The sequence below is a fragment of the Herpailurus yagouaroundi genome, unplaced genomic scaffold (genome assembly GCF_014898765.1).
Source record: "Herpailurus yagouaroundi ecotype Mexico unplaced genomic scaffold, PumYag 141, whole genome shotgun sequence".
NCBI lineage: Eukaryota > Metazoa > Chordata > Mammalia > Carnivora > Felidae > Herpailurus > Herpailurus yagouaroundi.
In genome coordinates, this window is record NW_024412396.1 from 72,049,281 (window position 1) to 72,076,931 (window position 27,651).

Sequence of the window (27,651 nt, forward strand, 5' to 3'; positions counted from 1 at the left end):
TCGCAGAGCTGTGCCAAGGCAAGTCCCCAGGCAGGAAGCTCCCGGCAGAAGCCAAGTCTGAGACGCAAGAAAGGACAAGGGGGCAGGTGTATGTGGGAGAGTGGACAGGGACGTCCGAGAAAGGGCCGCAAGAGCGCCCAGCGGGCTGAGACAGTGGGAGCGCCCAGCTGCTGCACAGGACTCTGGGGCGGGTGGGGACAAGGCAAGGGGCACCCAGGGTCACGCGTCCCTGCGGTCAAACGGCAGCAGAATAAACCACCCGAAGCCACGTTCTTTCCACTGACGTCTTTTATTAATGAACGAAAGTACAGTACTAACCGAGACAGGGCATGCATCGCAGACAACGGGAGAGCAAGCCACAGAAACTGGGAGTCCGAGGGCCTCATTACGTCTGAGGTAGAGCGAGGTGGTGCCGGGGAGCGGGACGCTGGGGGACGAGCACCGGCCCCACTCGGGACTACGGACCACAGGAGAGCTGGGGCGGTGTGTCGGTCACACGGCGAAAACAGTTTAGAAACATTTCACATCCCCCCCACCCGGTCCACCTCCCCTCTTCGCGGACAGAGCTACGGGCTCCCCTGTCACTGGCTCGCTGGGGTGTCTCCACAGGACACCGTCCTTCCCCTCCCAGGGGCAGGCCCCGCTGTCCTCCCCCGAAAAATAAAGGAGCTTTGTGTTGAAAACGCCAAGGCTGCCGTCCAGGGAGCTGGAGGCCAAGTGCGTTAAGAAAGACCCTTTTTCTCTATAAAAATAGTTTCACTTTATAAAAGGGGGGGATGCTCATCTCAGGTGGGGAAGGATGTTGGTGTGTGAAAAACGTTCCACCGTGGTGGGGCTGGGGTGGACAGGATGGTGGGGGAGGGGTCCTCCGCTCAGGCTCAACTGGGTCGGGTGGAAGAGAGGGTCCCGGTTGGCAGGGACTGGGGAGGACGGGTGTCTAGGGGGGAGGGGAGCTGTGCCCTCGGGGCCCGGGGGTGGGTGGGTGGGCGGGGGCCCCCTGGCCGCGGCCTGCAGGCAGGCGCTCAGTTGAGCAAGGTTCCGTAGAGCTGGGCTTTCGTGAGGCTGTCCTTGCGGCTGAGCCCCGAGCCACCAGTCCGCGGGAAGGCCGGCTGGGGGCTGAGGCGGGCGGCGGGGTGCATCTCCGGGGAGGCCTCCATGGAGCTGGGCTCCAAGGAGTCCCTGGAACTGTGGGGGCTGTGCTCGGGCTCGGGACTGCCGCCCGCCCCGCACAGCTGCACCCCGAGCCTCTCCGCATCCCCCTGGCTGGGCGCATAGCCGGGCAGCGGGTCGGCCGCGCGGCCCGGGCTCAGGCTCAGGTCGCCGCCGGCCCGGAGGAAGCGGGGCTCCGCCAGGTGGCCCTGGGAGAGGTCGTCACCCTCCGAGAAGCTGTCGGCCTTGTAGGTGGCATAGAGGGGGCTGGCGCGGCCCTCGGCCTTCTTGCCCGGGCTGCCCCCACTGCCGTAGTAGCGTTCAGAGAAGCTGCAGGGCGAGGCGCGGCCGGCGGCGGTGGCCGGGTAGGAGTAGGCACCGATGTCCTCCACGCTCAGGGGCCGCCACTGGCCCCGCGCGTCCTCCCCGGGGAGCCGGGCCGTCCCCGGCTTGGCCCGCAGGCTCCACAGGTTTGGGGGCATCAGGGCCTGCTGGGGGCCCGGGGAGGCCGGGAAGCGGAAGGACTCGGCGGGGTACGGCGACATGGTCCGCGCAAACCCCGGGGCCACCTCAGCCTCCAGTGGCGCTGCCACGCTGGCCGTGGCCTTGGCGAAGCGCGGGCTGCCCTCGTAGGCGGCGGCCGGCGGCTTGCGGTCGAAGAGCTCGTCGCGGCTGTTCAGGTAGATGGCCTGCTGCGAGGCGGTGAGCGTGCTGGCCTGGGCGTGCTCCTTCTCCTCCGACGTGGCGCTGAAGCTGGAGTAGGAGCTGGACGTGGGCAGCGAGCCCGCGTAGCCCGGGAAGGCCTCGTGCCGGAAGCCCGCGGGGAAGGCGGCCGCCTCGGCCTCCTCCTCCTCCTCGGCCGCGCTGTCGGTGGAGTTCTGGGCCCGCAGGAAGCCCACGTCGGTCACGGGCGCGTCCACGCTGGGCCGCCGGGTGCGCCGCCGCTCCTCGGGGCAGTAGAGGGCCGTGTCGCTGCAGTAGATGTCCCCCTTGTAGGGGGGCCGCGGGCCCGGCTTCTCCCCGCCATCCCGGAAGGCCAGGTCGCGGGCCGAGGCGTCAGACAGGCGGGAGGACAGGCTGGCGGGGTCGGGCTTCTCCAGCACCTTGGCGATGACGCAGGTGGGGACGCTGTCGGCGTAGGCGGGGTGGCAGAGTGGGGAGGGCAGCCCGCAGCCGTGCTTCTCCAGGTGCAGGCTCACACGTTCCTGGAAGTCGGAGGGCAGCTGGAACGGGTCAGGGGGGAGGAGGGGAGGGCGGGGATGGGGGGGGTGGTGGGCAGTCAGCCCGGCACCTGCAGCCGTGACCCTGAGCAACAGGCGTGCAGACCAAGAGGGACCCGCCCAGGGCCTCTCAAATTGCCCCGGCTAGAGCCAGGGCCCAGGACTCTGCATTTCACAAGCTCCTGAGCCTCGCCCAAGGAGCACCCCCCTCCACTTGCCCAGGCCACACGAACTGGGCTCCAGCGTGCCTGGAGGGCGGACCCAGGGTCTGACGCGGGCCCTTCTCGGGGCTACAGCCCCCCTCATCTCCTTCCACTGAGGGGCTGGCTCTCCCAGCCCCAAGGTCTGTCGGGGGCACCCCTGCCGGGTCATGAGGCCTCTGCCAGACTCAGAAACAGATGCAACACAGATTGAGGGCCAGGGCCAGGTGCCCAGCGGTTTCTGCACGAGCACCTGGTGCCGTGTAGGGACGTCCTGCTACTGTTTGATCTATTTTGTGAGTGTCTTAGGCATGGCCAGGCCCAGGGAGGAGGGGACATGGACCGAGGCCTGGGTGAGGGCAGCAATGCGGAGGTGGGGGCGGCCTGGCAGGGGTGAGGGGCCACGGGCCAACTTGGCTTGGGGCATCAGGGAGCCCTGTGGCCTCGGCTGAGCCACTGCACTGTGAAGCCAGCTTTCTCGCCTCTGCAAGTGGGCACCGGAATTGTGCCCAAACCGAACCACGGGGTTTCTGTGAGGCTCACACAGGACCCCTCTGCCCCCATCAGCGCTCAGCGGACAGGGGTCTCGGAGCAGGGACAATGAGCAGCCCCCAGAGGAAAGCCACGGGAACGGGCAGGCTGTCCCGACTGGGGGCGGGCGGGCAGCCCGCCCCTCCTCCGGATCGAGAAAGGCCAGGATACCTGCAGGGGTGAGGAGGGACGGGGGAGCTCAGGCTCACCCGGCGCCTGCCCTCATCAAGGGCGAGAAGTGGCCTTGGGGTGGGACCTGTAGGAAAGGAGCCCGAAGCAGTCCTGGGGGCGGGGGTGGCCTAGCTGGGGCGGGGCTCACGTTACCTCGGACACCTTATGGACCCTGCCGTACGTCTGGCTGCACTGCAGCAGCTGGGCCGCTAGATTGCAGTCCTTCCTATAGAGCTCCTACAAGACAAGAGAAGGCGTTCGGTGCAGGTTCGCCCCTTGCCGAGCTCCCTGCCGCCCGGCGCCTGGCGGCCAACACGGAGACCAGGTGGGGGGGGTGCCGGCTGGGCAGCTGTCAGGACGGGGACCCTCTCTGGGACTCACGCCCTCGCCTGCAGAATGGGGGCCTCGGTTCTGACCTGGAGCTGCCGCCGCCCCGGATGGGAGCCTCCCACAAGGGGTGGGGGGGGGGCAGTGGTGGAGGAAGGGCCTCCATTGGCCCCTGAGCTCTCAGGGGGCTCCCTGTTCCCCCACCGCGTGGAGAGTGCCAGCGTGGAATGATAAGGAATGTGCCTGCGGCCCCTGGCTCCCCATGTGTCAGACTTGCTCTACGCCCCACCCACCCCCATCCTTAAAGTGTGGCCTGCTTCCAGGGGTGGCTGCAGGGCCAGGCGAGGGTCAGGGCATGCTGGGGCAGAGGGCCTGTGCGACCCAGGGTCCGGGCAGGGACCGGCTCAGCCTCCTGAGCTGAAAACAGATGCAAACAGTAGGACTCGAGGGGATTTGGTTTCATCTTTGGTAAATCTCTGTTGCATGTGCCTGTGGTTGGGTCTCTCACTGCCGCCGCCCCCCCCCCCCCCCCGCCCCAGGGACCCTCCGCAGGGAGGGCTCCGACAGTGAGGGGTCTGGGGTCCACCGACGGGCCCTCAGATCCGCCAGCTCCCACAGTCTCCGCTCAGCCGGGAACAGGTGCCCTGCCGCTCAGACAAGTTGCCCAACCCCCACCCCGTTCCTGGAGGTTCCCCCGCCTCCACCTCTGTGCCGAGGCTTGCGTCCCCAACTTGGCCCGCAAAGTGGAGAGGACCTGGGTCCCCAGACTCCTCAACGTCTCCTTGAGGGGCACAATTGGCTGAGAGCTGAGGTCCCTGGCCTCAGAGGGCTGTGAGCGCTGCCCGGCTGGCCAGATCTGCCTCCGCATCACTGTGCTGGGCCGCTGGGCCTCCACTCTCCTCATCTGCCTGCACTCCTGGACGATCTCACCCCACCTGTGGCTTTGAGCCGCAGGCATATGCTGATCTCTGCCCTAAACTCCAGACCCCGCCATCTGGCTGCCTCTCGGGCAGGCCCTTCAGCCGTCCAGGGCCGCCTCCTTCCCCTGCTCAAGAACCTTCAGTGGCTCCCTACTTCATTCAGAATAAAACCCAGACTCCTAGAGGAGCCTCACACTGTGGCCTCCTGTTCACTCTCTGACCTCAGACCCTGGGCCCCTGCCTGTGTCCGGGGGCCCCATCTACTGTTCCTGCGGGCCCACCTCTGCCACTCCGGTTCTTCCTGCCAGGTGCCCGTGGCCCGCTCTCTGGCCTCTTTCGGGTGTTGACGTAGCAGCCCCTTCCAGAAGCACCCTGACTCCCTAGCACTGTCACCTACGTGACTTTTCTCTGCGGCATTTAGCACTTTTACCAACCGCATGGCTTGCGTATCTGTCTTATTTACCGCCTTCCCCACTCAGGGGTAAACTCCATGCGGGCAGGGAGTTTTTTTGGCCCGTGTCATTCACACCATGTTCTCGGAGCCTAGGAGGGCCTGGCAAGAAGCAGACACTCATCAGGGAATGTGTGGTCAGCTGTCAGGCGTCCCTGGAGCATGGCTGGGCCCATCCCAGGGGGCCCGCGCAATCAGGGCGGCCACATGGCTCTGATGCCCACCGGGGCCGGCCGGGGCAGGAGTCCTAAGTGAGCATGCCCCAAACTTGGGGTCAGGCAGCGCCGCCTCGAATGGGATACTATGGCCCAGGGGTCGCTACCACAAGCCCGGTTTCCTTCCCGCGGAGGAGGGTCTTCCTGGATACCCTCCAGGCAGTGGATGTCTGGCGAGGCAGCCCGTCCTTCCCCCACCGCCCAGGCACTCCTTCCACCGCCCCTGCGCCAGCCCCTCAAGCCTGGAGGCCACAGCACCGGGGCCTGGGCCCCCAGAGTCACGGTGGCCCGACACTCACATTGTCCTCCGACAGCTTGTCGATGGTCACCTTGGCCTCCAGCAGGTGGCTGTTGAGGGCAACAATCTCGTGGCTCAGCGCTCGCTTCTCTTCCTCATAGTGCTGGCCCTGGGGCGAGCGGAGGGTGGGGGAAGGAGCCGGTCGGTGGCCAGCCAAGGCCTGAGCCTCAAGCCCCTAGACCTCTCGGGTGCCCTCTTGCAGTAAATAACGATGAGGTGTTTGCAAGGCCAAGGAAGGTGGGGGTAAGAACACAGAGCAGCAGGCTCAAGTCCACCTGCGCTGCCTCACCGACAAGCCAGACGGCCCCGGGCAAGTCACGGCCTCCCCGGGTCTCTTGCTCATCCCGCCAAGGGGACGGCAACGCCCTGCTTCCCAGGAGCCCGTGGGGAGGATGGCTCGCGCTCTGCACAGAGCCTGGCCCCCGTCCCTGCCCTCCTCTCCTCGAACCCATCCAGTTTCAGCCTCCAACTGAGGCTCAGAAGGGCAAGGGCCCTTGTCCCGGGCCCCGAGGAGGGCTGGCCCAGCCTCCAGGCCTGCCCGTCTCCACTCTGCCGGCAGTCTACGACAGGCAGGTGCTCAACGCCCATTTGTGACTTTCAGAAAGAAAACAAGCTCGTGACCAGACTAGAAAGAGAGGAAGCTCCTATCTGAGGGAGGGGAGATACCAGAACTGGGCTGGCCCCTCCCTGACGCCGGCCCCGCCAGACCCGGAGGCCTCCACCACCGTCCCAGCTCCTAACGGATCTCGACAGCCAGATCAACATACAGAAGCTGCAGCACTTCGGGGGGCTGCCTGCGGTGGCTGTGAGTGTTTCCAGGAGGGTCTCTGCCCGTGCTGGGGCCAGACACTGTCTCATTTATTCCTCGCAGGAAGACGGGGCGTCCCCATGAGGGTACAGTCGGGCTCCAACATCCTTCTGCTCCCCCAGGTCTGGGCCTCCGGGCTGACCCTTAAAGCAGGGTCAACATCCACGGCGCACGTCCTCCGTCCCACAGCCCTACTTCACACCTCCGGGTCGGGTACTTGCAATGTGCCGTGAAGGCTCAGGGGGCAGCTGGGAACCCCGTGACTTGCTAGTCCTGAGAGCACCTCCCCCCCGTCCGCCCCCATTCACTGCGGAGAGGGGCGCGACCGACCCAGCCCCCGCGGTGGGGAGGGGCAGGCCAGGAAACCAGGCCTGTGACCCAGCTCCCGCACACGCAAGGGCACAGGCAGCTAGGCCGGTGGGCACACCACCAGGGCTCCGGGATGGGAGTGCGGGGGTGGCGGCCTCACCATGCGGTACAGCTTGTCCTCTAGCTCCTGGTTGATCCGCTGCAGCGCCATGTAATTGCTCTGAATCCTGGAACAGGAGACAGTGGGGTCACCGCGGTGCCAGGCCTGACTCTCCCGTGACCCCCTTACAGCCACACAGCCTGCTGAGCAGGGCCGGGCTGGACGCGGGCCCCCGGAGCCCACCCACTGGTCCCACCCTGGGCTACTCGCTCCTCTCCACGCAGCAAAAGGCATCTGATTAGAGCTAGCTTGTAGAGGCCTTTCCTGGGCCAGGGTCAAGGACCCCCTGCAGATGAGAAGGGAAGGCCTGTACTCACAAGTGACTTTGTCCGGTCCTTGCTCGGAGCCAGTACTCACATTTAAACACGATTCTTGCAAGCCTGGCTAAGGGATTTACATTCAACAGCAGGTTAGCAGGGAAGAGGCTGACGGCTGGCCACTCCATGGGCCCTAGACGGAGCGCTAGAGACACACGGTGGCTAAAACACGGCTCCCCCTGGAGGACGCGGAGGGCAGAAGCCGCTGCTGGGTGGGAATCAGGGCTCCGTGTGTTCCCTACTGCCACTCAACGCAACGGTCCCTAAACACTGGTTCACGTCCTCTTCCTGTCAGAGACCCAGGGGATGGTGGCCAGGGCCCCGGTGGGCCAGGAGGGGTCTGGAGATGGCTGCGTGTGCCATGCGGCTGCCCCACCGAGAATACATGAGAAGGAATGAACAGAGGATGAAGGGGCGCCTGGGAAGGGCCTGTCCTGGCAGTAGCTAGACCCAGGGTCACGTCCCGCCTGACTCGGCTGCGCTGGGCACGACGCGGGACTGAGCCTCGGCCTCCACATCTGCGAACGGGGTCCGCGGCTCAGGAGGGGGCGGGGCTCCTCTGGCGGCCGATCCCGGGGCCCCGCCCCGCGCGCCCGGCCCCGCCCCCCGTACCTGCGCAGCTTCTCCGTGACCTTCTCGAGCTCTTCCTGCGCGCGCCGCAGCTCGATCTCCAGGTAGTGGCGCGTGGAGTCGAACTCGGTCTCGAGCTTCTCGAGCTTGTGCGTGGTGTAGGACAGCCGCTTGCGCAGCTCGCCCTTCTGCTCCTGCAGCGCGCTGCAACGACACGCGGCGGCGGGCCGGGCCGCGGCGCTGAGCGCGGGAAACGGAGCCCGAGCGGGCCAGCCGCGGCGCCGTGGGGGCGCGCCGTGCGCGCCCGGCCGCTTAACACACGCGAGTGCGCGCGCAGGCGCGCGCGCACGCCTCGGACCCTTCCCCAGGCGGCAGGCGGCCCCTCGGGGGCGGCCAGAGACGCGGTCTGGCCCTCGGCCGCAAGTAAGTAAATCCCTGGCGCAGTCACCCTGGAGGAGAGACGCAGGCCCCCGAACCTGGAGAGTGTTTGGGGCGGCTAAAGGACGCTGGTTTGAGGAGCGCTCACCGGGCCCCCGAGGCTCTCTGACTCCGAGCCGACCCCTGGACGGCGCAGCTTGCAAGGTCTCTCCCCCCCCACCCCGCTTCTGCGCCTCCACAGCGCCGGGTGGGGAAGCTCTGAGGTCCCGCGGCGGAAGTGCCACCCGTAGACCGGGCCTCCCTACCCCAAATTGGCTGTGTGACCTCTAGGCCTGGGAGAGGATGGGGCCGTGAGCCCCGTGCCCAGGCAGCCTCCGCCACAGTGGCCAGCTAGCTGCACACGGCGGCGGACAGTCTGCAAAGCCCTGGCCTGCCCCAGGTCCCCCTTCCTCCGGGAAGCCTCCCAGAGCCTCGGCCCCAGCTCTTGAGGCTCTATTTTCTCCACAGACTTCGTGGGCTCCCCCAGGACGCCAGGACGCTGAGCCCCCAGCCCCAGGAAACGGAGACGCGGGAGGATCGCCCACGGACCGCAGGCCGTCCACTCTACAGTTGGGCAAAAGGCAGGAGGGGGAAGTGTGGGGCGTGGCCGTGAGCTCCACGGGGGCAGGGGCCACACCCTCCTGTGGGCAGCCTCCCAGCTCCAGAGCCGGTAGGTACTGCTGAACACACGCCGACCTGGTGCACGCTTCCCTTTACAGGCTGGGCACACGGATGCGGGCAGCTGGGGAAAAGGCCCCAGCCTTAATAGTGGGGCCAAGAGGGCTGCTTTCCTGCAGGCAAAGGGGCTGCGGGGGGCGGGGTGCGTTGTGCTGGGAGTCCCCCACCGGCCGAGCTGGGACCCCAGCGCTGTTCGGTGCTCTGGGCATGCGCTTTCCCCTGTCACCCCCTTGGACTTCAGTGACAAGGAAGCAGCCCGTAGAGGGGCAGGCCCGCCTGGCATCACGGCATGGGTGGGGGTCTGCGGGCACACAGACTTGCTGCTGGTCCCCGCCCCCCAGGCTGCCCGCTATCCTTCCGTTCAGGCCTCAGCTGCCCCCTGGAAAGAGGGGACTGCCCCCATCTTAAATTCTGCCCAGAGAGGTGCCCAGGTCTGAGGCGGGTGCCGAGCGGGCCCACGGTTTGCCCGGGAAGAGCGGTGCCCGCTCCAGGCCGCTGCGCAGGCCTGGGAGGGAGTCCCCGGACGTCACCCTGGGAACCTGGACTGTGCCCGGGCTTGGGAACTCTGACACTGCCCGGGTGTGCGGTGGAACCTCGGGCAAGAGCCTGTGTTCTCCCGACCTCTGAGACCCACATCGGAGTGAGGGGAAGTGGGGGCAGGCGGGAGGCTTCCTCCTTCAGCCTCGGGGCCCCGTGTACGAAGCCATTCATGTTACCACAGGCGCACGCCCAGCAAATCTTGATGAAACGTTCCTGGATCCCTGCCCAGGTCGAATTCTTTAAATAAATAAAAATAAAGAGTTGCCTATGTGTTGAGAACCTCAGTGGAGGGTGGGGCAGGCCCTCACAGGGGTCAATCTCTAGGGAGGCTGCAGACAGTCAGTCAAGGAGAGAGCCCTGAGCTCAGCACAGTGCCCACGGCTGCCCACGCAAGTCTAGCCACCTCCTCCAGGCAGCACGCCTGCCTGCACCACCCCGAGCACCCTGCAGCTACAGATCCCAGATTGTCCTCAACCCCTGCCCCAGCCTTTCTCCCCAGTGGGGTGGCGGGCTCTCTGGGGACTCTCCCATGTCATCCGGGCCCCCTGCAGGCACAGTGTCCGGGGAGGGGGTGGGGCAGTAGCCCCTGAAATCAGCTGTCCTGCGGGGGGACTGCCGATCTGCCCACAGCCCTCTGTCACAGGGTACAGGTGGGGTCTGCACCCTCGGGAAGAGGTGGGAGCATCGCCATCCACTCTTGTGTCCACCTCAGTGGCCACCCGTCCCCGCCACCCAGAGCCAGTGACCGTCCCTCCCTCGCCGTGGCCACCCGCCTGCCGCCACAGCACGAACCCTGCCGTCACGCAGATTGCCCACTCCTGATGTGACCCAGCCACACGTGCACCTCTACCAGACCCTCTTTCCTTCCCCCTCCGGCCCCGCCCCGCCCTGCTCCTGGCCCCTCAAAGCAGCGAGTAGGACAAACGTCCCCACCCCGCAGAGCCTACGGTCTGGAGGGAGGCACACAGTGAACACGGAACAGGTTCCTCGACGAGGCGAGCGCATGACAGGGCTGTGACGTGGGTCCCCGCCCAAGGCCTCCCCCTCAGCAGACAAGCCCTTCACCGAGCTGGCCTGCTCGAGCCTCGCCTCCCCCTTGGCCCCCGCTGGCCTTCCGGACATGCTGGGGCGGCTCCGTCCCACCGACCCTCACCCGTCCCTGAGCCCTACCCTGGCCAAGCCCGGGTCCCCCAGCGCCCCGGCCCCTGGCTCCCGCCCCTCCTTGCCCCCGGACACACCTCTGACCCCGAAGTCACAGCAGACCCGGCTGTGCCCAGACCCGCCACCGGAGCCACCACGCCTCCCCCATCTCTGCCACTCTGGCTCTGTTGAGTCTGCAGACAACTTGGCTTTGCCCGGGGCCGACGGTCAGGGCACGGGTCGGCACCCAGCCCCTCCCTGCACCTCTCGGGCTGAATTTCCTCCCTGCCAGGCCACACGGGGGGCTCCCCCGCCCCCCGCATCCAGCCGTCCACCGGCCTCTCCGCCCCGTGGCCCACCTCACCCACAGTGCGTTCAGTGCTGACCCTCCCTGCCCTCCGTGTTCCCCACCCCCAAGAAGGGCATAGCCACCCTCAGTCCCCAGTCAGACTCCGAGAAGCCACAGTGACCCCTCCTTGCCCCTTGCCCCTCACAGCTGGTCACCCAAGTCCCGGTGATCAGCTACTCAGAAGCTTTGGACATGTCCCCTCCTCAGCCTGGTCCAGAAAGGTGCCGGGCCGGGCGTCCCGGGTCTGCGGCCACCTGGGTGGTACCACTGCCTTCCCCTCCCAGGACACGGACCCCAGCCCTGCCTGCCCTCCGCCTCAGTCTCCGTGGCTGTAAAACAGGGATGTGTGCACCCACCCAGGGGGCGCTCGGGCTGTCCCTGTGGTCCGTGCGCTACCCCGGGTCATCAGATGCCAGAGGCGAGTACCATGTGGGTGCGCGGCTTCCAGGCTACTGGGAATCTGGGGGGTTGCTTCGGGCCCTGGGGTTCAGTAGCCCCTGCTTCCCCCTGAGCACGAAGCTGGCTTAGGGGGCCCTGGCATCTGGAAGCAGCCCCGTAGCAGGTGCGCAGGGAGGGTGTGGAAGTCCTTTGTGATCAGACCAGCCAGTGCCATGCCCCCCGGGGAAGGGCCACCCCTCCCAGGTTGGGAGCTCAGGAAACCCTACTCAGACTGGAGCCTGGCGAGGCCCCCTCGCTTTGACCTGCAAGTTGGTGAATTAAATCAGGACGTGGGGGTGTGGGTGGCTGAGTGGGGGGGCTCCTGCTTCCTCCCGGCCCACGGGAAGCCCCTGGGAGTGCTTTCTGGCCTCTCAGGGAGGAATGACGGGGGTGCTCGGGGCAGGCCTCCTCCGCGGCGCAGTCCCGGCCTGCCTTCCACCAGGAGCCCTCCTGGACCCTCGGGGGAGACTTGAGCCCAAGGACAGAGCCCTTGGCTGGGGCAGGGGGTGTGGGGTGGGGGGGCGTCGAGGGCCTCGCCTCTGAGATGGGTGGCACGGGGTGGTGTGGTGAGGATGTGCGCGTTCCCCTTCTGTCTCGGGCGGGTGGACGCAGACACGGGAGGGACGTCTGGGGACAGACGCAGAGACACCAAGGAACCGGGGAGACAACAGGTATGTTACCTGTCCCAGAGCGAGGGCGAGGACCTGGCCAGTCGGCCCTGCAGGATGCGGGGCTGCCCGAGGCACGAGGGCACCCAGGGGCTGCGCAGCCTGTAGGCGAAGAGGACAGAGCCGCTCAGCGCAGGGGCGGGGGCCACGCCAGGCCCACCGTGGGCACAGACACAGAGAGATGTGGAGCCCGCCCCCGCCCACACCGGACAGGAACGCTCCTTATTGGCAGCAAGGTGTCAGGGCAGGGGTGCGGGAACCAGCGTGGGGTGCCCAGCCCGCGTAACTGCCGGCCCCTGGGCTGCCTGAGCTCGGCGGTGGCACCGTGTGCCGCCAGTGGCAGGGTCCCCGTCTGCAAGCCTGCCTCAAGGTCTCAGCTTCAGAGGAGAGTCGTGGGGGGGGGCAGGGGCCCTACCGCTCTGGGCTCCCATCTGGCAGGACCCACTGGTTGGAGACCCTAGGAGGCAAGGACAGGGGAGGGACAGTGTGATGCCCGTCGCTGCTGGGACACTGCGATGGGCTCGTGTGTGGACAGGGGAGGCGCATCTCAGAGGCTGAGGGACCCGGCAGAAGTCAGGGGTCCAGGGCAGGGCCCACCTCACCCTCCCTGGGACCCCTTGTCACCCCACTCTGCCCGTGGCCTGTCTCGATCTGGCAGTGGGGGGACTGGAGGGGAACAGAATCCGCTGGGTGGGTGTGAGGGGGGGGGACCCAGGTCTGCCTGGCCCTGCCGGGGTAGCACCCGGCTGGGGGCCACTGGAGAGTCATCAGAGCCCCCGCCAAGGCTGCTTGGGAGCCTCCTCCCAGTGCAGTCTCTCCAGGGACGCCCTGGTGGCCTTGCGGGCCCCAGAGCCAAAGCGGACATCTGATCATAGGAAGCAGCCCCAGAAATCAGGCTCCAAAAAAATGCTTAGAGACACGGGGGTTAAGAGAATGCGCGGTATAATCCCATTTAAAGATATCTGTATACCGATATCCACAGAAAGCAAGGTAGGGAAAGACATGTTAACGGTGTTACAGGTGGGTGGTGGGATTCTGGGTAATTTGAAAATTTTCTTCTATATTTTCCCAGATTTGTCACCTTTCCTATGGTGAGGATGAAAAAGCAGAAAAGAATTTACTAAGGATAAAATTTTGCAAACCGCCACCCCCCCCCCCCCCGGACAAAGGGTTTGCGGGGCGGACTTGATGGGCAGAGGTGGACGCGTGGGGGGAAGCTCGCGGCCCTGGGCTGTGCTCTGCGCACCGGTCACCGCTTCCGTGAGCCCCCGTTTCCTCATCTGTAAGATGGGCTGCCCTTGGCCCCGTCTCCTGAGCTGCGGAGGAGGGGCGGCGGGCAGGGCACTGGCTTGGTCTCTGGGTGGACGGGACCCTGAAATTCCAGCCCCAGCCTCTGCCCTTCGCCAACGACCCCCATGCTGCTGAGTGAGCAGAGCAGGGCAGGACGGGCCAGCGCCCCGGGGAGCATCCAGAAACCGCCGGTCTGCGGTTGGGAAAATGGGAGTCCAGAGAGGCTAAGCAGGTCTCCCAAGACGGCACAGCCAGTCTGGGCCGTGGGTGAGATAAACAGCCCCCGCTGGCCTCTCCTGGGGCCGCCACCCCTCCTGGGCACCCGTGCGAAAGAACAGCAGTGGGGAGCGGGGCGCCGGGCCTGCGGCAGGATGGCCGTCCCTGCCCACGGGCCTGCCAAGGAGAGACGGCGGAAGAGGCCATTAGCTGTCTCCCACTCGGCTCTCCTGGCCGGCCGCCGGCTGTCAACAGGGCCAGTGACTGCCCCCGGCGGGAGCCCGCACGGCAGAGCCTCGGCCCCAGGGATGACCAGACACGGTGTCACCCCTAGCTGGGCACACGAGGCCACCTTCCCAGCCTCGCTGGCAGAAGGACCTGGTGACCGCCGGGCCGACAGACGGACAGAGAGTTGGCCCCGGCTGCCGGAGCCGACCTGCCTTGCCGATCCTGGGCTCCCCTCGGGGCTGCGGGTGTCCTCACGTGGGGTACAGCTGCCCCTGCCCCTGTGTGTCTCTCAAGACGAGATGGGCCTGGGGGGCAGCCTGGACCCTGGGCGGGGGCAGCTGGGAAGGGCAGGACGTTAGCGATGGCTGCCTGCTCCCCCAGGGAGCGGCTGGCTCGGGGAGCCGGTGGCGAAGGGTGGCCGGGCCAGCTTTGCCCGCCTCGTCTCAGTCTGGGAGGGACGCCGCCATCACCCCCACCGCACAGATGCGGATGGCTGCGGGCACCCGTGTCTGCCTCTGACCTGGTCCAGGGTGGAGGGAGGGGGAGGAAGGGGGCCAGGGCCGTGCCTGGCCACACCTGAGCCCCGCACACCAGGCCCTTCCTCCTCTCCATTCCTGTCGGATTCCCCCAGATGTGGCCACCCTCACGCCTACAGTCCCGGCAGCTGTCCCCGGGAACGTCCTTGCTTCCCTTCCCTGAGTCCCCAGATCCCCTTCATTTTCTTGTGGGGCTCTGTTCAGATGCCGCCTCTGCTGGGAAGCCTCTCTTGGTTCCTTCTCCATGAAGCTTCCCTCTCTTTCCTCGCCCGTCCCCGTCAGGCTCAGATTGCCCCTCCTCTATCACTCAGGGCCGCCTGGGGCCCCAGCCCGGGCTCTTTGCCCTCTCTGTTCCCCTTGATGTCTATGGCACCGTGGGCCGCGTTGGGCATGGGGGGAGGGGCACAAGAGCTCCGGGAGCCCTGGGGTGCCAGGAGAAAACCCTTCCCTGCTCCGCGGCGCTGACAAGGTTACGCGGTCAGGTACGCCGTGGTGGGCCGGTGACACCCGTCCCTGGTGGGCCGAGGCCTATGGTGGGCAGGTGGGGCCGGGCGGGAGGTTGATGGAGGATGCGCCTCGGCTGCGTGAGTCACGGCCTTGCCAGCTCCCGGATGCCATGAGCCTTTGGGTCCCCGTGTCCCCGCGGCACGCCCTCCCCCTCCCCACCAGGACAGCCTGTCTTCTGGGCTCGGAGAGCTCAGGCCCCACCCAGCAGTCACGCTCCAGCAGCACCAAGCAGTTCACATGCTGTAGGCAGCTTCTCATCTTGGTGACTTTGTCCCCGTGTCCCCTCTGCCAGGATCGCGCTGACTCCCTCCCGCTCTGGTTTAACTCCTCCATACCCAGGGCCTGGTGGCGGGGACCCCGACACCCCGGCCGCCCCAGCTGGCCCCGGGGCAGGGATCGGTCGTGGCCAAGCGCCCGTCTCGGGCGTCACAGGGGCTGAGTCGGCTTCCTGCGTGTCACCAAGCGGTGGTGCCTGGGGCTCCCGCTCCGCCCGTGCCCCTGCGTTCCCACCTCCCCCCAGCAGCCAGATGGCTCATCAGGAGACCTGGCTATACCACGTGCCGCCTCTGGTCAAACTCCCCCATGATCGTGCGCCCCAGGTCCCGGCCCCGCGCCCCCGGAGTCACCACTGCCCGGCCCCTGGCTCACCTTGGCCAAGCATCGGCCTAAGCCCTCCCTGCCTGCCTCAGGGCCTTGGTCCTTGCTGGTCCCTCAGCCAGAGACATTCTCTCCCAGCTCTTTCCAGGCCCACCCCTCCTCTGCCTCAGGCCCCTGCGCCCCGGGACAGCCTGCCCTCCCCGCTCTGCCTGGTTCCCAAGGGGGCAGCGACCTGGGTACCTGTCTGCTACTGTGCGGGACTAGCCTCCCTTGCTTGCCCTTTCCCAGAGAGGCCTCCCGTCGGCTCCTTGGGACCCCCGTGTGAAACTCGGGATGTCCCGCACGGACTCCGGGGCGGCTCCTTGGGACCCGCGGGATGTGGGTGTCCCACGTGGACACCGGGGCGAGTCCCCGAAGGAGGCTTTGTGCACACGCCTTCCACGGGAGAAGCCAGAGATGATCCCTACGGGACCCCGTGTCCCCTCTCCCACCTCGGAGACCCCCTCATGTGCCCCAGCCCGTGCCGTGTTCAGCGGCCACCACTTTTCTGCCTGTCACAGAAGAGCCTTTCCTCTGTTCCTCTTGACCTCGATGGCCGCCTTGCCAATTCCACCCTCCCCGTCCTAGGGGGAGCCCACCCTGGCCAGATCAGCCAGCACCCCCAGAGCCTCCCGGGGGCCCGCCCTGCCCCAGGTGCGCGCATCTAGTCCCAGGCCACCCCACAGACTGTAAGGGAGGTGTGCACTCTGCCCATTTTACAGACGGGGAAACAGATTCACGAAAATCAAGGCACGGGGTACCTCTGAGGTCACACAACCCTGCTGGGGTTCAATGCCAGGTCAACTGTTCTTTCCCCAATGTTAAGATGACAGCTTTTAATGCAAACTGCAGAACTTTGTATTTTTCATCGAACCACCTCTGCTACAGTGCGGTCACGACTGGGCGCAGCCGTCCCCCCATCAGGGCCCGTGAGGGCTGACCATGGCCGGCCTGAGGGAGGCGGGAGTTGGAGGCCAAGAGGCGAGGCGACCTGAGTGGGGCCAAAGGAGGTGGGTGGGCCTGGAGCCCCGTGGGGCGGGGCCATCTAGCCTCCTCTGGGGTCCTTGAGTCTCTCCCCGGAGGAAAAGAGCTCAGGCACTGGCCGGGACTGCTCTGTGACTCTGTGACTCTGTGACCGCCCAGCAGGGCCCTCGGCCGACCCCTGCAGCAAGGACACCAGCAGCACCACGTGCATGGAGGCGGGGACCTTAGGCCAGGCTGTCACCACGGCCACCAAGCTGTTGTGCAAAAGTCCCGGGGAAGGTCATATGCGCAGGTGCGTGTGTGTGCCGATGCGTATGTTCTGGGGGGGGGGGGGGGGGATTGTCACAGCGCCGAGCTGGGGGCCCCCGGCCAGGAGGGAGGCGTAGAGACTCCTGGAACTCAACACCTGCCCAGTCCTACCCTCTGTTGGCGGCCCCTTGACGGAGGTCATCTAGTGGAACCAGCCATCCTCCCTGCTTCCCCGTGGGCCCTGGTGACATGGCTGTTCCAATGCCCTCTCCTGCCCGGAGTCGGAGACACGGCAGGAACGCTTCGGCCCTCCTCACCTTATCAGGTGGCCGCAGCCCTGCTCCCGCCTCCCGCTCTCTCTGCCAAGGCAGAGCCACGTGCCGGGAGCCGGCAGTGCGGCCTGGTGAACCCACGCGGCTGGGCAGACCCAGGTGTGCCCAGGGCTGGGGCACGGCGGGGTGACCCGGGCAAGTGCACGGAGCAGCTTCAGGGTCACTCCTGAGCCTTTGCGTACGCTGCCCCTCCTGCCTAGCACATCCCCTCCCCGCTGTTTGGTTCAGTCTATTCACCTCCTCCAGGAAGGCCTCTTGGACACCGGGTCAGAAGCCCTCTTCGCTATCCTGTTCTCAGCCTCACGGGGCAGGGGGTGCTGTGGGGGTCCCGGGGCTGTGTCTGCCCCTCCTCCTCAGGGTCCCAGAGCTGGTGCAGGGCAGGTGCAACGCAAGGCCCGATGGCCACGTGCTGGGGGTGCCCGTGTCTCGGGACAGAGCCCTTTCTGGAAAGGCCCACTGGGAGAAAGCCTGAGGCCTCCGGCCCCCGGAGAGGAACAGAGATAAACAGCAGGGCTCTGGGAGCCTGTGTAGGGCTGGCTAGCAGTCCTCAGCAACCCCTCAGTCCCCACTCTGTGCACACCATGGCCACTGCCGTCCACACCGGTCCTCGTCAGACCTGGGTTGTAAACAAAGCACCCAGCCCGGAGTGGCCACCTGACCGGAAGTGTCACACGGTAGGCCAAACCCAGGCCTCCCGATGCCCAGTGTGGGGCTCCGTCGGCCCCTTCCAGCCACGGGGGCCTATGGAGAGGCAGCGGACAGAGGGCAGTGGGCCTCGGGAGGCGAGGCAGGCTGGGACAGGGGACTGTCGGCGGCGGGAAACGCGGCCGGCACGCGCAAGTGCACAACCAACCCTAGCTGTGACAATGGTGGGGGGTGGGGGGACACTGTGGGAGGCCTGAGCTCCAGGCGCAGGGAGGGAGGCCCCGGCCCAGCTCCCACACCCACCGGGACACCCCACTTGCCGACACGCAGCTCACCACCGGGACGCCCCCCCACCACCCACTCCCCGCTTCCCGCAGCCCCTCGCCCACTTCGTCCCCGCGCGCCACCCTCCACGTCCCCTCCCCGTCTCTCCCTTCCCGGTACGAGCGAGCGTGAGGGCCAGACCCCAACCGGGTCGGGGGCCCCCTCCCCCACGGATAGGAGGAAATCACACATCTGGGTGACCAGCCTCGCTCTCTGTTCGGTCCACAGAATGACCCGGGTCTCGTCACGGTCCCTGTTCGCCCCCTTCCCCACCCACCTGGGACAAGGCTTCACCCCCCTCCTCTCTGCTCAACCGCCCCGCACCTCCCTGCCCCCCGCCCCACTCCCAGCCGACGCCCTGCTTCCTTCTCCGCGGAGGAAACAGAGCCGCCCCAAGGGGACTTCCCCAGATGTCACTACTAGGCGTGCCCACCTACCAGCATCTGCCCGGACACCCGGCGCTGCCCGCCTGTTACTCCAGACACCCCGCCAGGCAGCCCTCCGCCCACTCCAGGCGTGGCTCCCGAGCAGCCACCTTCCCCCTCTCTTGCAGATCGTTCTCGCCGGCGCACCCGAGAGTTACGTTTCCCACGCTGAGAACGACCCTCTCTTGACCCTCCAGGTACCTCCCCCTCCTCTGCTCCCTGGGGATGCTGTCTGTCCTCACTCGCCACCTGCCAGGACCAACGCCCACCTGGCTCCCGCCTGTCCCTTCGCAGTCCTCACGTGACCTGAGCGCCGGGCAGCCGGAGGCCTGGCGGACCCCTCTGCCTCCCGCAAGTGCCTCTGTCTCAAAGGTCCGGAGGTGATAACAGCCAGGTGGGGGTGGGGGGGGGGGGGAAGGTACATTCTGGAGGTGAGCTGGCCAGAGCCCGAGCCCGGGGGGCAAGGACAGGCTAGGGGGTGGCCGGGGACAAGCAGGCAGAAGGCCCACTGCCCTACCTGCAGGCCAAGTGTCCGGTCCCTTCCCTCAGGGCACAGGAGCCCCGGAGGCACTTCAGAGCAGGACGGCTTGGGCCTGGGGATGTCCCTCCGGCGGGTGAGCCAGCAAGGGGAGCCCTGAGGAGGCTGTCCCAGGAGGGGTGGGTCTAGAAGGCTCTAGAAGCCTTCCGGGTCTTTCCTAACACCCAGCTGGGCACTGTTGGTCGTCCACTCTTCTGTCGGTCTCCCCGTCTAGACTGGGAGACCTGGAAGACCATTCACGCCTTGGCCCTGGACCCCTCCCCTGCCCCAAGGCCACACCCACCCTCCACCCGGAGTCAGTGTTCAGGGGGCTTCCTAGAGAGACGGGTGGACCGAATGACCATGGGGTCGGCCCCAGAGCCGATGAACGGCTCCCAAATTAACCTCCCGGCACCCGGCATCCCGCCCCGGGGCCCAGGTGAGAAGGCGCCGCCCCTCAGCACTTCGATGACCAGGTTCGTGGCCGCCCCCCAAGGAACCCACGCCCGCTGCGCTGATTTGACCGCCCCACCGGCTGGGTCACCGCAGCAGACACGCGGACACAGCGATCGGATCGCCGGGAGGGCCCGTTTTCTGGGCTCCAAGAAGGCAATCAGGGCTGCAGGAAGCTTCTCGGTGGCCCAGATCGGGGGTTGTGGGCGGCCGGCCCTAATCCTGCACCCCTTCCCCGCCCCCCTAACTCCGCCAGGCCACCCCGCCCCACTCTCACCTCCCCACCTGCCCCCGCGCCTCCTCACACCCACACGAGACGGTGCCACGGGCCAAACCCAGTCTGGAAGCGAAGGACCGGGGCCAGGACGGCGCACTTCAGCCGCTGGGCCAGGAGGAGGCCACCTTTCTGGGCTGCAGTCTCCCCATCTGGAATCAAAACTCAAAGGGGCACTGTGACCGCGGTGACCTCCTCCTAGAAACTTCTCCCTGAAATCCCGCCCCCCCACGGTCACGCAATCACCCAGAGACACCTACTGCATGCTACTGGCCTTTTCTCGCTCAACCCGCACCTCCCTGGGGGTGTGTGGGGGGTGGGGGTGCCCAACGTACAAAGCAATCGGGGCCTGGGGACAAAGGCCTCTCTCAAGGGCACCCCTCTAGTAATGGCCGGTAAGCACGGGAGCCAGGAGTGGACCCCTCCCAGGATGGCCTCCCCTCTGGGGGGGGCCCCTCCAGACATCACTGCAGCCCTAGCCCTCACCCTCCCCTGCCCCTGACTCTGAAACTCTCTCATGATCCTGACTCAGTCGAGGGCTGCCGGCCACCTCCCCTGCTCCGCTCGGCCGGGTCCTCTTCTCCACAGTGGGAATGATGTCACCGGTTTGAAGGCTGGTGAAACAGGACAGCTGAGACCGCCTAAGGCACGGGCAGGCAGTTAACAGCCAGACCGCTAACCGCGTGCCGAGATCCAGGGTAACAATCTCAGCCTCAAAACAACCTTCTAACGTAGGTGCTATTCTCATTGTGCCCACTTTACAGATGCACACACTGAGGACCGGAGAGGTTCAGAAACCTGCCTAAGGCCACACAGCCAGTAAGTGAAAGAGCTGGGATTCAAGCCCAGGTGAGTCTACCTTCTTAACCATACTTCATCAGGGAGGCCTTCCAGAGGAGCAGGGACTCAGATGTGCCGTGAGGACAGGAGACTTAGAAGGGCAGGGCAGGAGAAGAGAGAGTAGTCTGCGTGGAGGGTCTCTTTGTAGCACCCTGAATCCCAAAGGGAGAAAGCAAAGCAAGGCAGTCATTCACCGCATAGTAAGAATTAGCCCATAAGTCTTCCTCCACTAGGGTCAGGTTTAGAAGTGCGGCAGAGAGCCTTGGAGGACCCCACGTAGGGAGGGACTAGGCCTGCTGGGTGGGGTGCAGGAGACAAGAGGTGGACGGTAGGGGTTGTGGAGGGAAGGGACAAGAAAACCCAACAGTAATCCTGGAGGCGTCGAGTCGGTTCCAGCAGGTGGCCAGTCTCCGGGAAACCTCTTCAAGAGCTGGCAGGCTCCAGACCACAATGCCAGTCACTCTTCCAACCCCCAGTAGCACCCACTGCATGCCCACCCTGCCCAGAGAATGGCGACGCCCTCCAGGACACACCCAAAGCAGGACAGCCCCAAAGCGCAGGGGCGCCCCAGGCCCACGGGTGACAGCAGCCTGTGCGTCCCCGAACCTGCTCTCCCCCCCGCGGCTGGCCCCGTCTCTGGTGACAGCAGCTGCAACCTTTGCTCGGGCCCAGCAGGCGGGAGTTGTCCTGGATGCCCCCCTTCCCTCACACCCCTCCTCCAACCCATCGGGAGACCCCGTCCGCTCTCCTCCCGAATACACTAGAATCCTCTGCCCGCCTCCGCGGCCCCTGCCCCCTCCCGGCCGCCATCACAACTCTCCCGGTCCCCGCCCTGCCCCCGGCCTGGCGTCCCAGCCCTGCCGCTCGCTCCACACTAAACCCGACCACACCGTGGCTCCGCTCGCAAGCCCTCCACAGCCCCCACGCACCCCGAGTCCCCGTCTGTCCCCCTCGCCTCCCCAGCCTCCTCGTCACCGTGCTCGGCCACTCTGGCCGTGGGTCAGCTCCCTCCTCGGCACCTTCCCACCTGCTCTCCCTCTGCCTCGAGCTCTTTCTCCCAAACGGGCACGTGGTGGCCCTTCACCCACGCAGGCCTTCACCCCGGTGTCCCTTTCCCGGAAGCCCTTCCCAGGCTGTGCTGCCACCCCCCCACCCCCAGCACACTCACTGCCCTTCTGTTCCTGGGGGGGGGGGTTTGGACCCCATAGCACTGGTCACTGTGAGGTTTATTTTGACAAGCTTTCTGTCTCCCTTAACGAGAGGAGTTTTTTCGGTCACTGCTGTATCCCCAGTGCCTACAACAGCCTCCAGCAAACAGTGGGTGCTCAATAAATATTTGTCAAGCGTGCGATCGATGGGCAAATGAGATCAACGGTGACAACCTACAGGGCCAAGGCAGTGGGGCCTCCCAGGTGAGAGAAAGGGTCCCTGAGGGGGACGTGGAGGGAGACAGGACAGGCCACCACCAAGTGACCAGCAGGGGGGCGCCCAGCGGTGCCCAGCTGTGCCAAGGGGGCCCGGGTGCCACACAGGAGTTTGGGTCTTCTGGGGGGGGCCGGCGGTGCGTCCACAGCTCTGGGCTTCAAGAAGGGTGCTGGTGTGGCCCAGAGGAGGGGGCACCGGAAGGGAGGTAGGAAGCCTGCTTGTCTGAGCGGACACGTGTGGCGGGGGCACAGAGCGGGGGGGCTGCACCGTTTGGTCCAAACACAGACGGGAGTCCTCCCACCAGGCCCTGTCTGGATGCTGGGGGAGGCTGTGGTCTTCCCGGCCCCAGAGACCCAGACAAGTCCCTTTCTGCCTCTGGCCTCTGTTTCCCCAGAGCCCTCCAGCTCTGTGGTCCCTCACGGCTGGGAGGGAGGGAGGCCGAACACACCAGGAAGGTCAGAGCTCAGCCCCCACGTGAGGAAGGTGCCCCACCTTCGCTCCTGCCTCCACAAGCCACTCTCGCACCTGCCCCCAGGCTTTTGCCCATGCTGGTCCCCTGGCCAGGAGCCCCGTCTGTCTGCACCCACTCATTTCAGTCGAGTGGCTTCCTCTCTGACCCACCCCCCCCCCCCCCCACCGACCATCTCCTCCATCAGAGGCTCTCACAGCCTGGGTGGCACGGTCGGTGAAATATCCGACCCTTGATCTCGGCTCAGGTCCCCATCTCATGGTTCGGTGAGTTCGAGCCCTGCATCAGGCTCCGTGCTGATAGCGTGGAGCCTGCTTGGGATTCTGTCTCTCCTTCTCTCCGGCCCTCCCCAGCTTGTGCGCTCTCTCTCAAAATAAATAAATAAACTTTAAAATAAATTTTAAAAATTTAAAAAATTCAACAACAACACTCCCTGGGGCGCCTGGGTGGCTCAGTCGATTGGGCGGCTGACTTCGGCTCAGGTCACAATCTCCCGGCTCGTGGGTTCGAGCCCCGCATCGGGCTCTGTACTGACAGCTCAGAGCCTGGAGCCTGCTTCGGATTCTGCGTCTCCCTCTCTCTCTGCCCCTCCCCCTGCTCATGTTCTGTCTCTCTCTGTCTCTCAAAAAAAAAAAAAAAAAAATTAAAAACACTACTCCCTGAGGGCTGGGCACAAGTGCTCCCCAGTGCTCTTCCTGGGGTGCCAAGGGGAGTGGCCCCTTCTAGGGCACCGTAGTGCTAGTCAGGGGGTGGGCAGGGTGGCAGGGAACATCAAAGCAGAGAAGGGGCAGGGTGGGGGGTTAAAATTATACATGGAGTGAGTGGTCAGGAAAGCCGTCCCCGCCCCCACCGCAGTGACATTTGAAGAAGATGTGAAAGAAGGGGAGGCAGGAGTCCCCAGTATCTGGGGAAGGACGTTCCAGGTAGACAGGAACGGCCTGTGCAAAGGCCCCGGGGCAGGAGCCTGTCTGATGTGTTTGAGGAACAACAAGGAGGCCAGGTAGCTGCAAGGGAAACCAGCGAGGGGAGAGTCATGGGAGAGGAGGTCAGTGTGGTTTGACGTTCGGACACGACCTGATGTCTGACTCGATCTCCAGGATGTCAGGCTGGTGTTTCCCCAGAGTATCCCCAGCGCGGAGCACCCTGTCTGGCACGGGCAGAGCCACGACGAGTACAAGTCACACGAGGGGACCAATGAGTGTAGGCCTGCACACGGGGGTGTCCCTGTGCAAAGAGCTGTAACCGAAACGTAACGCCAACAGAATTAAAAGCAGGAACTCCCGTTCATCGGAGGCCCCTTTTACCGGGCGGGAAGCGAGCGGCCACAGGGAAGTGATCTGCACACGCGTGATCCGCAAGGGCCGGCTGCACACCCACAAACCCCGTAAGACGCTCTGATGGGAAGACACGCGCACAACTTACGTTAGAGGAAACCCCAGCGAGCAGCGATCCGCGGAGGTGTGATCAGCGCCACCCCAAGAAACCGTGCCCCCCACCTGACGACGCCAAGCGCCAAGACGCCGTGGAGACGCAGGGCCTCCCGCGTAGGGCGGGCAGTGACCAGAGAGCGCCGCGCTCCGGGAGGCCTTGACTCCTCCCCGACCACGTGCGCGCGCCCTGTGTCTCCGGCGGTTCGGCTCCGGGGCGTGCCCCGCCCCCCCACCGCCACGCACACGCGGTCCCCAGCACACCTGGACCGGACTGTCCGCAGCAGCTCACGCCACAGTGCTCTCGGCCAATGAACAGACCGCAGCGGCTTCACGCACAAATGCCGCGACCCGAGACAGCCAGCCGCGGCCACCCCCCCCCACCCCCCCGCAAACGCGACCCTGGGGCGAAAGCCTCCATGTGCGTGAGGGTCTCCACCCGGCAGAACAAAACGATGTAAGCCGGGGATGCTCTCAGGTGGCCAAATCACGAAGGAAACAAAGAGCCGCTTATCACAAAAGCCAGGGGCCTGGGGACCTCGGGGGAAGGGAGCCGTGATGGGGGAGGGGTCTCGGGGCGTCCCCGGAGGGCTGGCAGCCTTCCTGTTCTTGACCTGGGTGGTGGTCGTCCTAAACTTAATCTCCAAACCGCAGAGATCTGTATCACTTTTTCTACAGCTCATCACGGTTCACAACTTCGAGATAGTCCAACGGGGGCGGGGGCGGGGGGGTTGGTGGACGCGTAACGGGAAGAACTCTGGCTTCCTGAGAACCTTCTCCATCCCAGGTGCCCTGTGGCGGCTGACCCACTTTCCTCCACGACAGAGGGGACGGGAGCCCACGCAGAGGAGAGGGCTTGCCCAGAGGCCTGCGGCAGACAAAGTGGCCGCGGCAGGAGTGAAGGCAGAGGGCACCCTGTGCGGAGAGAAGCAAAGGAGCGGATTAATTTGAGGATTAGCAGCTGTGCTCTGCGCACGGCCGGCCAGGCTGGCCTCGCTAATATCCACAAATAGTTGAGTGTCCCCAGAAGAGTCGCTCAAGCAGTCAGAGGCAGGGAAGCTAAGTGAGCGAGGGCAGGGCACACGCGAGGCCGGATTAGAGGTGGCCAGACCTGGGGGAGCACTGCGGTGGGCCAGGCCCTGCAGGCGCTGGGGCTGGAAAAGTCGAGGGGTCAGAGCCAGGCTCTGCCGGAAGGGGCTCCCGTCCGGGACACGCTGGAGGACGCTCCATCGGCCCGCATTCCCCTCCCCTCGCCTGTTTGCCCGGACACATCCTCGCTTCCTCGGGCCTCTATGGCCTTTGCGCCTCTTGGAAGGCCTGACTGACTGGTCTATCCTCCTTGCAAATTCCTATTCATTCTTTGAGCCTTGGCTCAAGCGTCCCCGCTTCCAGGAAGCCCTCCCTGATATCCCAAGTCAGTGACCCTGGCCTGGCATCCCTGGGAGGATCTGCTGATGGGGCTGCGTCCTTGCCTGCTCCGGACGGTGGCCCTGGGTCTTACTCGGTCTCAGCCCCCAGTGCAGGACTTGGTACACAGAAGGGGAATGACTCTCCCCCCCACCCCCCACCCAGGGATGAGGGGCAAAAGCGTCACAAAAGCCCCAGAGGGAAGGTGACAGGGAGAAGAAAGAGTCTGTCATGTGGACAAGAAGGCCAGTGAAAGTTCATCCTAGGCAGAGAGAACAGCACAGGCAAGGGCAGGAGCGTGTGACAGCTTGTTTGGGCCTGGGAGGGGAGACTTCAGCATGATGGGTGGTGAGCAGGGGGAGTCAGCAGAGGGGCTGGGGCGAGGCGAGCCCGGCTGTGCACCTGCCCACAAAGGGAGCCACTGAGGGTCAAACGGACACCGTCCTTTTGCCCACTCGTCACATATTTCCTGGACCCCCCCCCCCCCACGAGCCAGGCTTGGTCCCAGGCACCAGGGTAGGGGTGCGCTGGACGGGGCAAAGCGCCTGCCGTCTAGGAGCTCAGTTCGGCTCCCCAGGCCCGGCCTGTAATGCACAGAGACTGCCCTCTAGGGGCGTGGGGGCGGGGGACGGGTGGCGCACAGGGCTGGGCCATGGGGCCATTCCTCTGGACACCCCAAGACCCCTTCAGTTGGACCACCAATGCATCTTCTCCCGCCTGGGGGACCCACCACAGTGTGGACTGGATGCCCCACGATGAACCTCCACCCGGCCTGTGGGTCACGTCTCAGGTGGGGCACATCATTCTCCCAGCGGCCCTGCGAGGTGGGGGTGATTAGGACATCCACTCCACAGATGGGAAAACTGAGGCCGGAGACTTGGATCTGGGAGGCTCCAGACCCCAGGACCTACCGCCCCTGCTGACCAACTTCCCCTACATCCCTCTGGGCCTCTTGGTCCTAGACGCCCGGCACTACCTGCGGGACAGAACCGCACGGGGGCAGCCCCTGCACCTGCCGGGAAGGAAGGATCTGGAAAGGCCCTTGAGGCAGCTCTGAGAGCACTAATGGGGCGAGGAGAAGAAAGGGCGTAGAACCCTCCCCGGTTCTGGGACGCTATGTTGGGTCCTGGCCCCACGGGACCCCCATTCCCACAAGCTCCAGAAGTCCGCCTCTGCTGAAAGCCCAGTGGCCCAGGCCCTGGCGACTGCCACTGGCCTTTGGGACTCAGCCCGGGGAAGCCCTCGGCCCATCTGGCAAAGCCATGCCTGATGCCCTTAGCGTGTCAGGCACCACTGCCCAGGTGGCTCACCTGTCCACTTGACTCACCTGCCCACCTGCGTCCCCAACCCGGCTGGGCCATGTCTCTGTCCCCACTGCCCAGCACACAGGGGTGGGTGCTCAAGAACCTTGGCTGGGCACGGAGGGGGAGAGAAAGAGAACCACGGAAGGGACCCTCCCTCCCCCCCCCCACCCCTGCCAGCTGGTCTTGCTACGAAGACCCCCACGAAGGCCACCTTCTTCTCAAGTCTCATCTGGGCAAAGCAGTAGCCCCTTCTTCCCAGGAACCCTTCCCGGGTGGGGACACTGGTGAGACGACGGCCAGTGTGGGGTATCTGTGTGGCCACAGCCAGGTTTGCTTGCCCCTTGGGCCTCTCCAGCCCCCCCTGGACCTTGGCCATGACAAGGCGGGCCTGGCTGCACGTCAGATTTTGGGTCTGAGCTCCTAGGACCTGAGAGATTGGACCCCTCCTCCCAGCCCAGGACAAGTGGGTCCTTGCCCCATGGGACTCACAGGAGAGGGCTGCGCTCCAGCTCAGTGGCCAGGAGATGGCCCCTCTCTGAACAGCCAGTCCCGAGCCACCGTGTGAGACCCCCGGGGCACTCACGGAAGAACTCACCCACAGCATTAAGGGTCAGCTGGGAAGGCCCCGGGTCTCCTTGCCCTAGACCCAGGGCCATGTTCTGGAACAAGCCTGGGCTGGCAGGTCCCTGACCCTCAGGGGATGGGTGTCCGGGCCGCAAGGAGCGTTCCCCGTGGATGCCCGATTCTGGCCTTGGGAGGAGGGGGAGGGGGAGGGGTCGCGAGACCCTCCGGACTTTGGAGACGGTGCCGAAACCCAGCAGCCAGAGCCGGGCCTGCTGCCCACACGACGCCTCGGCTCAGACTCCGGAAGGAAAACACAGGAGGGGTGTTCCCAAAGTGGGGGTCAGGGTGGCCAAGGGAAGTCGCGGAGGAAGTCGTGAATATTCAAATCGGCTGATTCCCCGGGCCTGCCGCGGAGGGAGCCCGGTGGAGTCCGCGGCGGCTCAAAGTTGAGCACCCCGAGGGAGGCCGCGGGGGACGCTCCCCAGACTCGCGGGATTCCCCCAAAATGGCTCCAAGACGCGCCTGCCTCGCCCGGCCGGCCGCGAGGACTCCATCCCCCACCCCCCACCCCCCCCCCCGAGGCGGAAAATTAAAAGCTCAGCACCAGGCAACCGCCGAGGCGGGGGGGGGTGGGGGGGGGTGGTTGGGGTGGTGGCGGACCAGCCGGCGCGGGGACCCGGCGCGACCCGCAGGAGCGGAAACCCGGAGGGTCCCGCGGGGTGG

General features: G+C 65.8%; 1 protein-coding gene and 1 long non-coding RNA gene across 6 annotated transcripts; one reads left to right on the forward strand and one right to left on the reverse strand.

Annotated features, from left to right (window-relative positions):
• Window positions 1-270: 270 nt before the first annotated feature.
• Window positions 271-27,502, reverse strand: BEGAIN (brain enriched guanylate kinase associated). 5 transcript variants are annotated; one of them, XM_040478240.1, is made up of 7 exons: window positions 26,960-27,489; window positions 7,689-7,850; window positions 7,077-7,143; window positions 6,760-6,826; window positions 5,484-5,591; window positions 3,425-3,508; window positions 271-2,372 (listed from the first exon to the last, which is right to left on the reverse strand). In XM_040478240.1, the coding sequence occupies exons 1-7, from the start codon at window positions 27,018-27,020 to the stop codon at window positions 1,023-1,025; spliced, it is 1,899 nt and encodes a 632-aa protein (XP_040334174.1). In that variant the 5' UTR covers window positions 27,021-27,489; the 3' UTR covers window positions 271-1,022. The 5 variants fall into 5 exon arrangements, with proteins under 5 accessions (XP_040334174.1, XP_040334171.1, XP_040334175.1 ...); XM_040478237.1 differs by having other exon boundaries at window positions 6,760-7,143; window positions 26,960-27,488; XM_040478241.1 differs by lacking the exons at window positions 7,077-7,143; window positions 26,960-27,489 and adding an exon at window positions 11,889-12,103.
• LOC121032288 (uncharacterized) lies at window positions 5,586-9,549 on the forward strand. Its single transcript, XR_005791182.1, has 2 exons — window positions 5,586-6,287; window positions 8,532-9,549. It is a non-coding gene; the product is annotated as an uncharacterized LOC121032288 (long non-coding RNA).
• Window positions 27,503-27,651: the final 149 nt, after the last annotated feature.

What these genes read in the sequence shown, in the direction of transcription:
- BEGAIN (XM_040478237.1), bottom strand. An exon ending in AGGACAAGCTGTACCGCATG is followed by an intron (nt 5,592 to 6,759) that starts GTGAGGCCGCCA and finishes CGCTCGCCCCAG; the next exon opens with GGCCAGCACTATGAGGAAGA. An exon ending in ACAAGCTGTCGGAGGACAAT is followed by an intron (nt 3,509 to 5,483) that starts GTGAGTGTCGGG and finishes CTTGTCTTGTAG; the next exon opens with GAGCTCTATAGGAAGGACTG.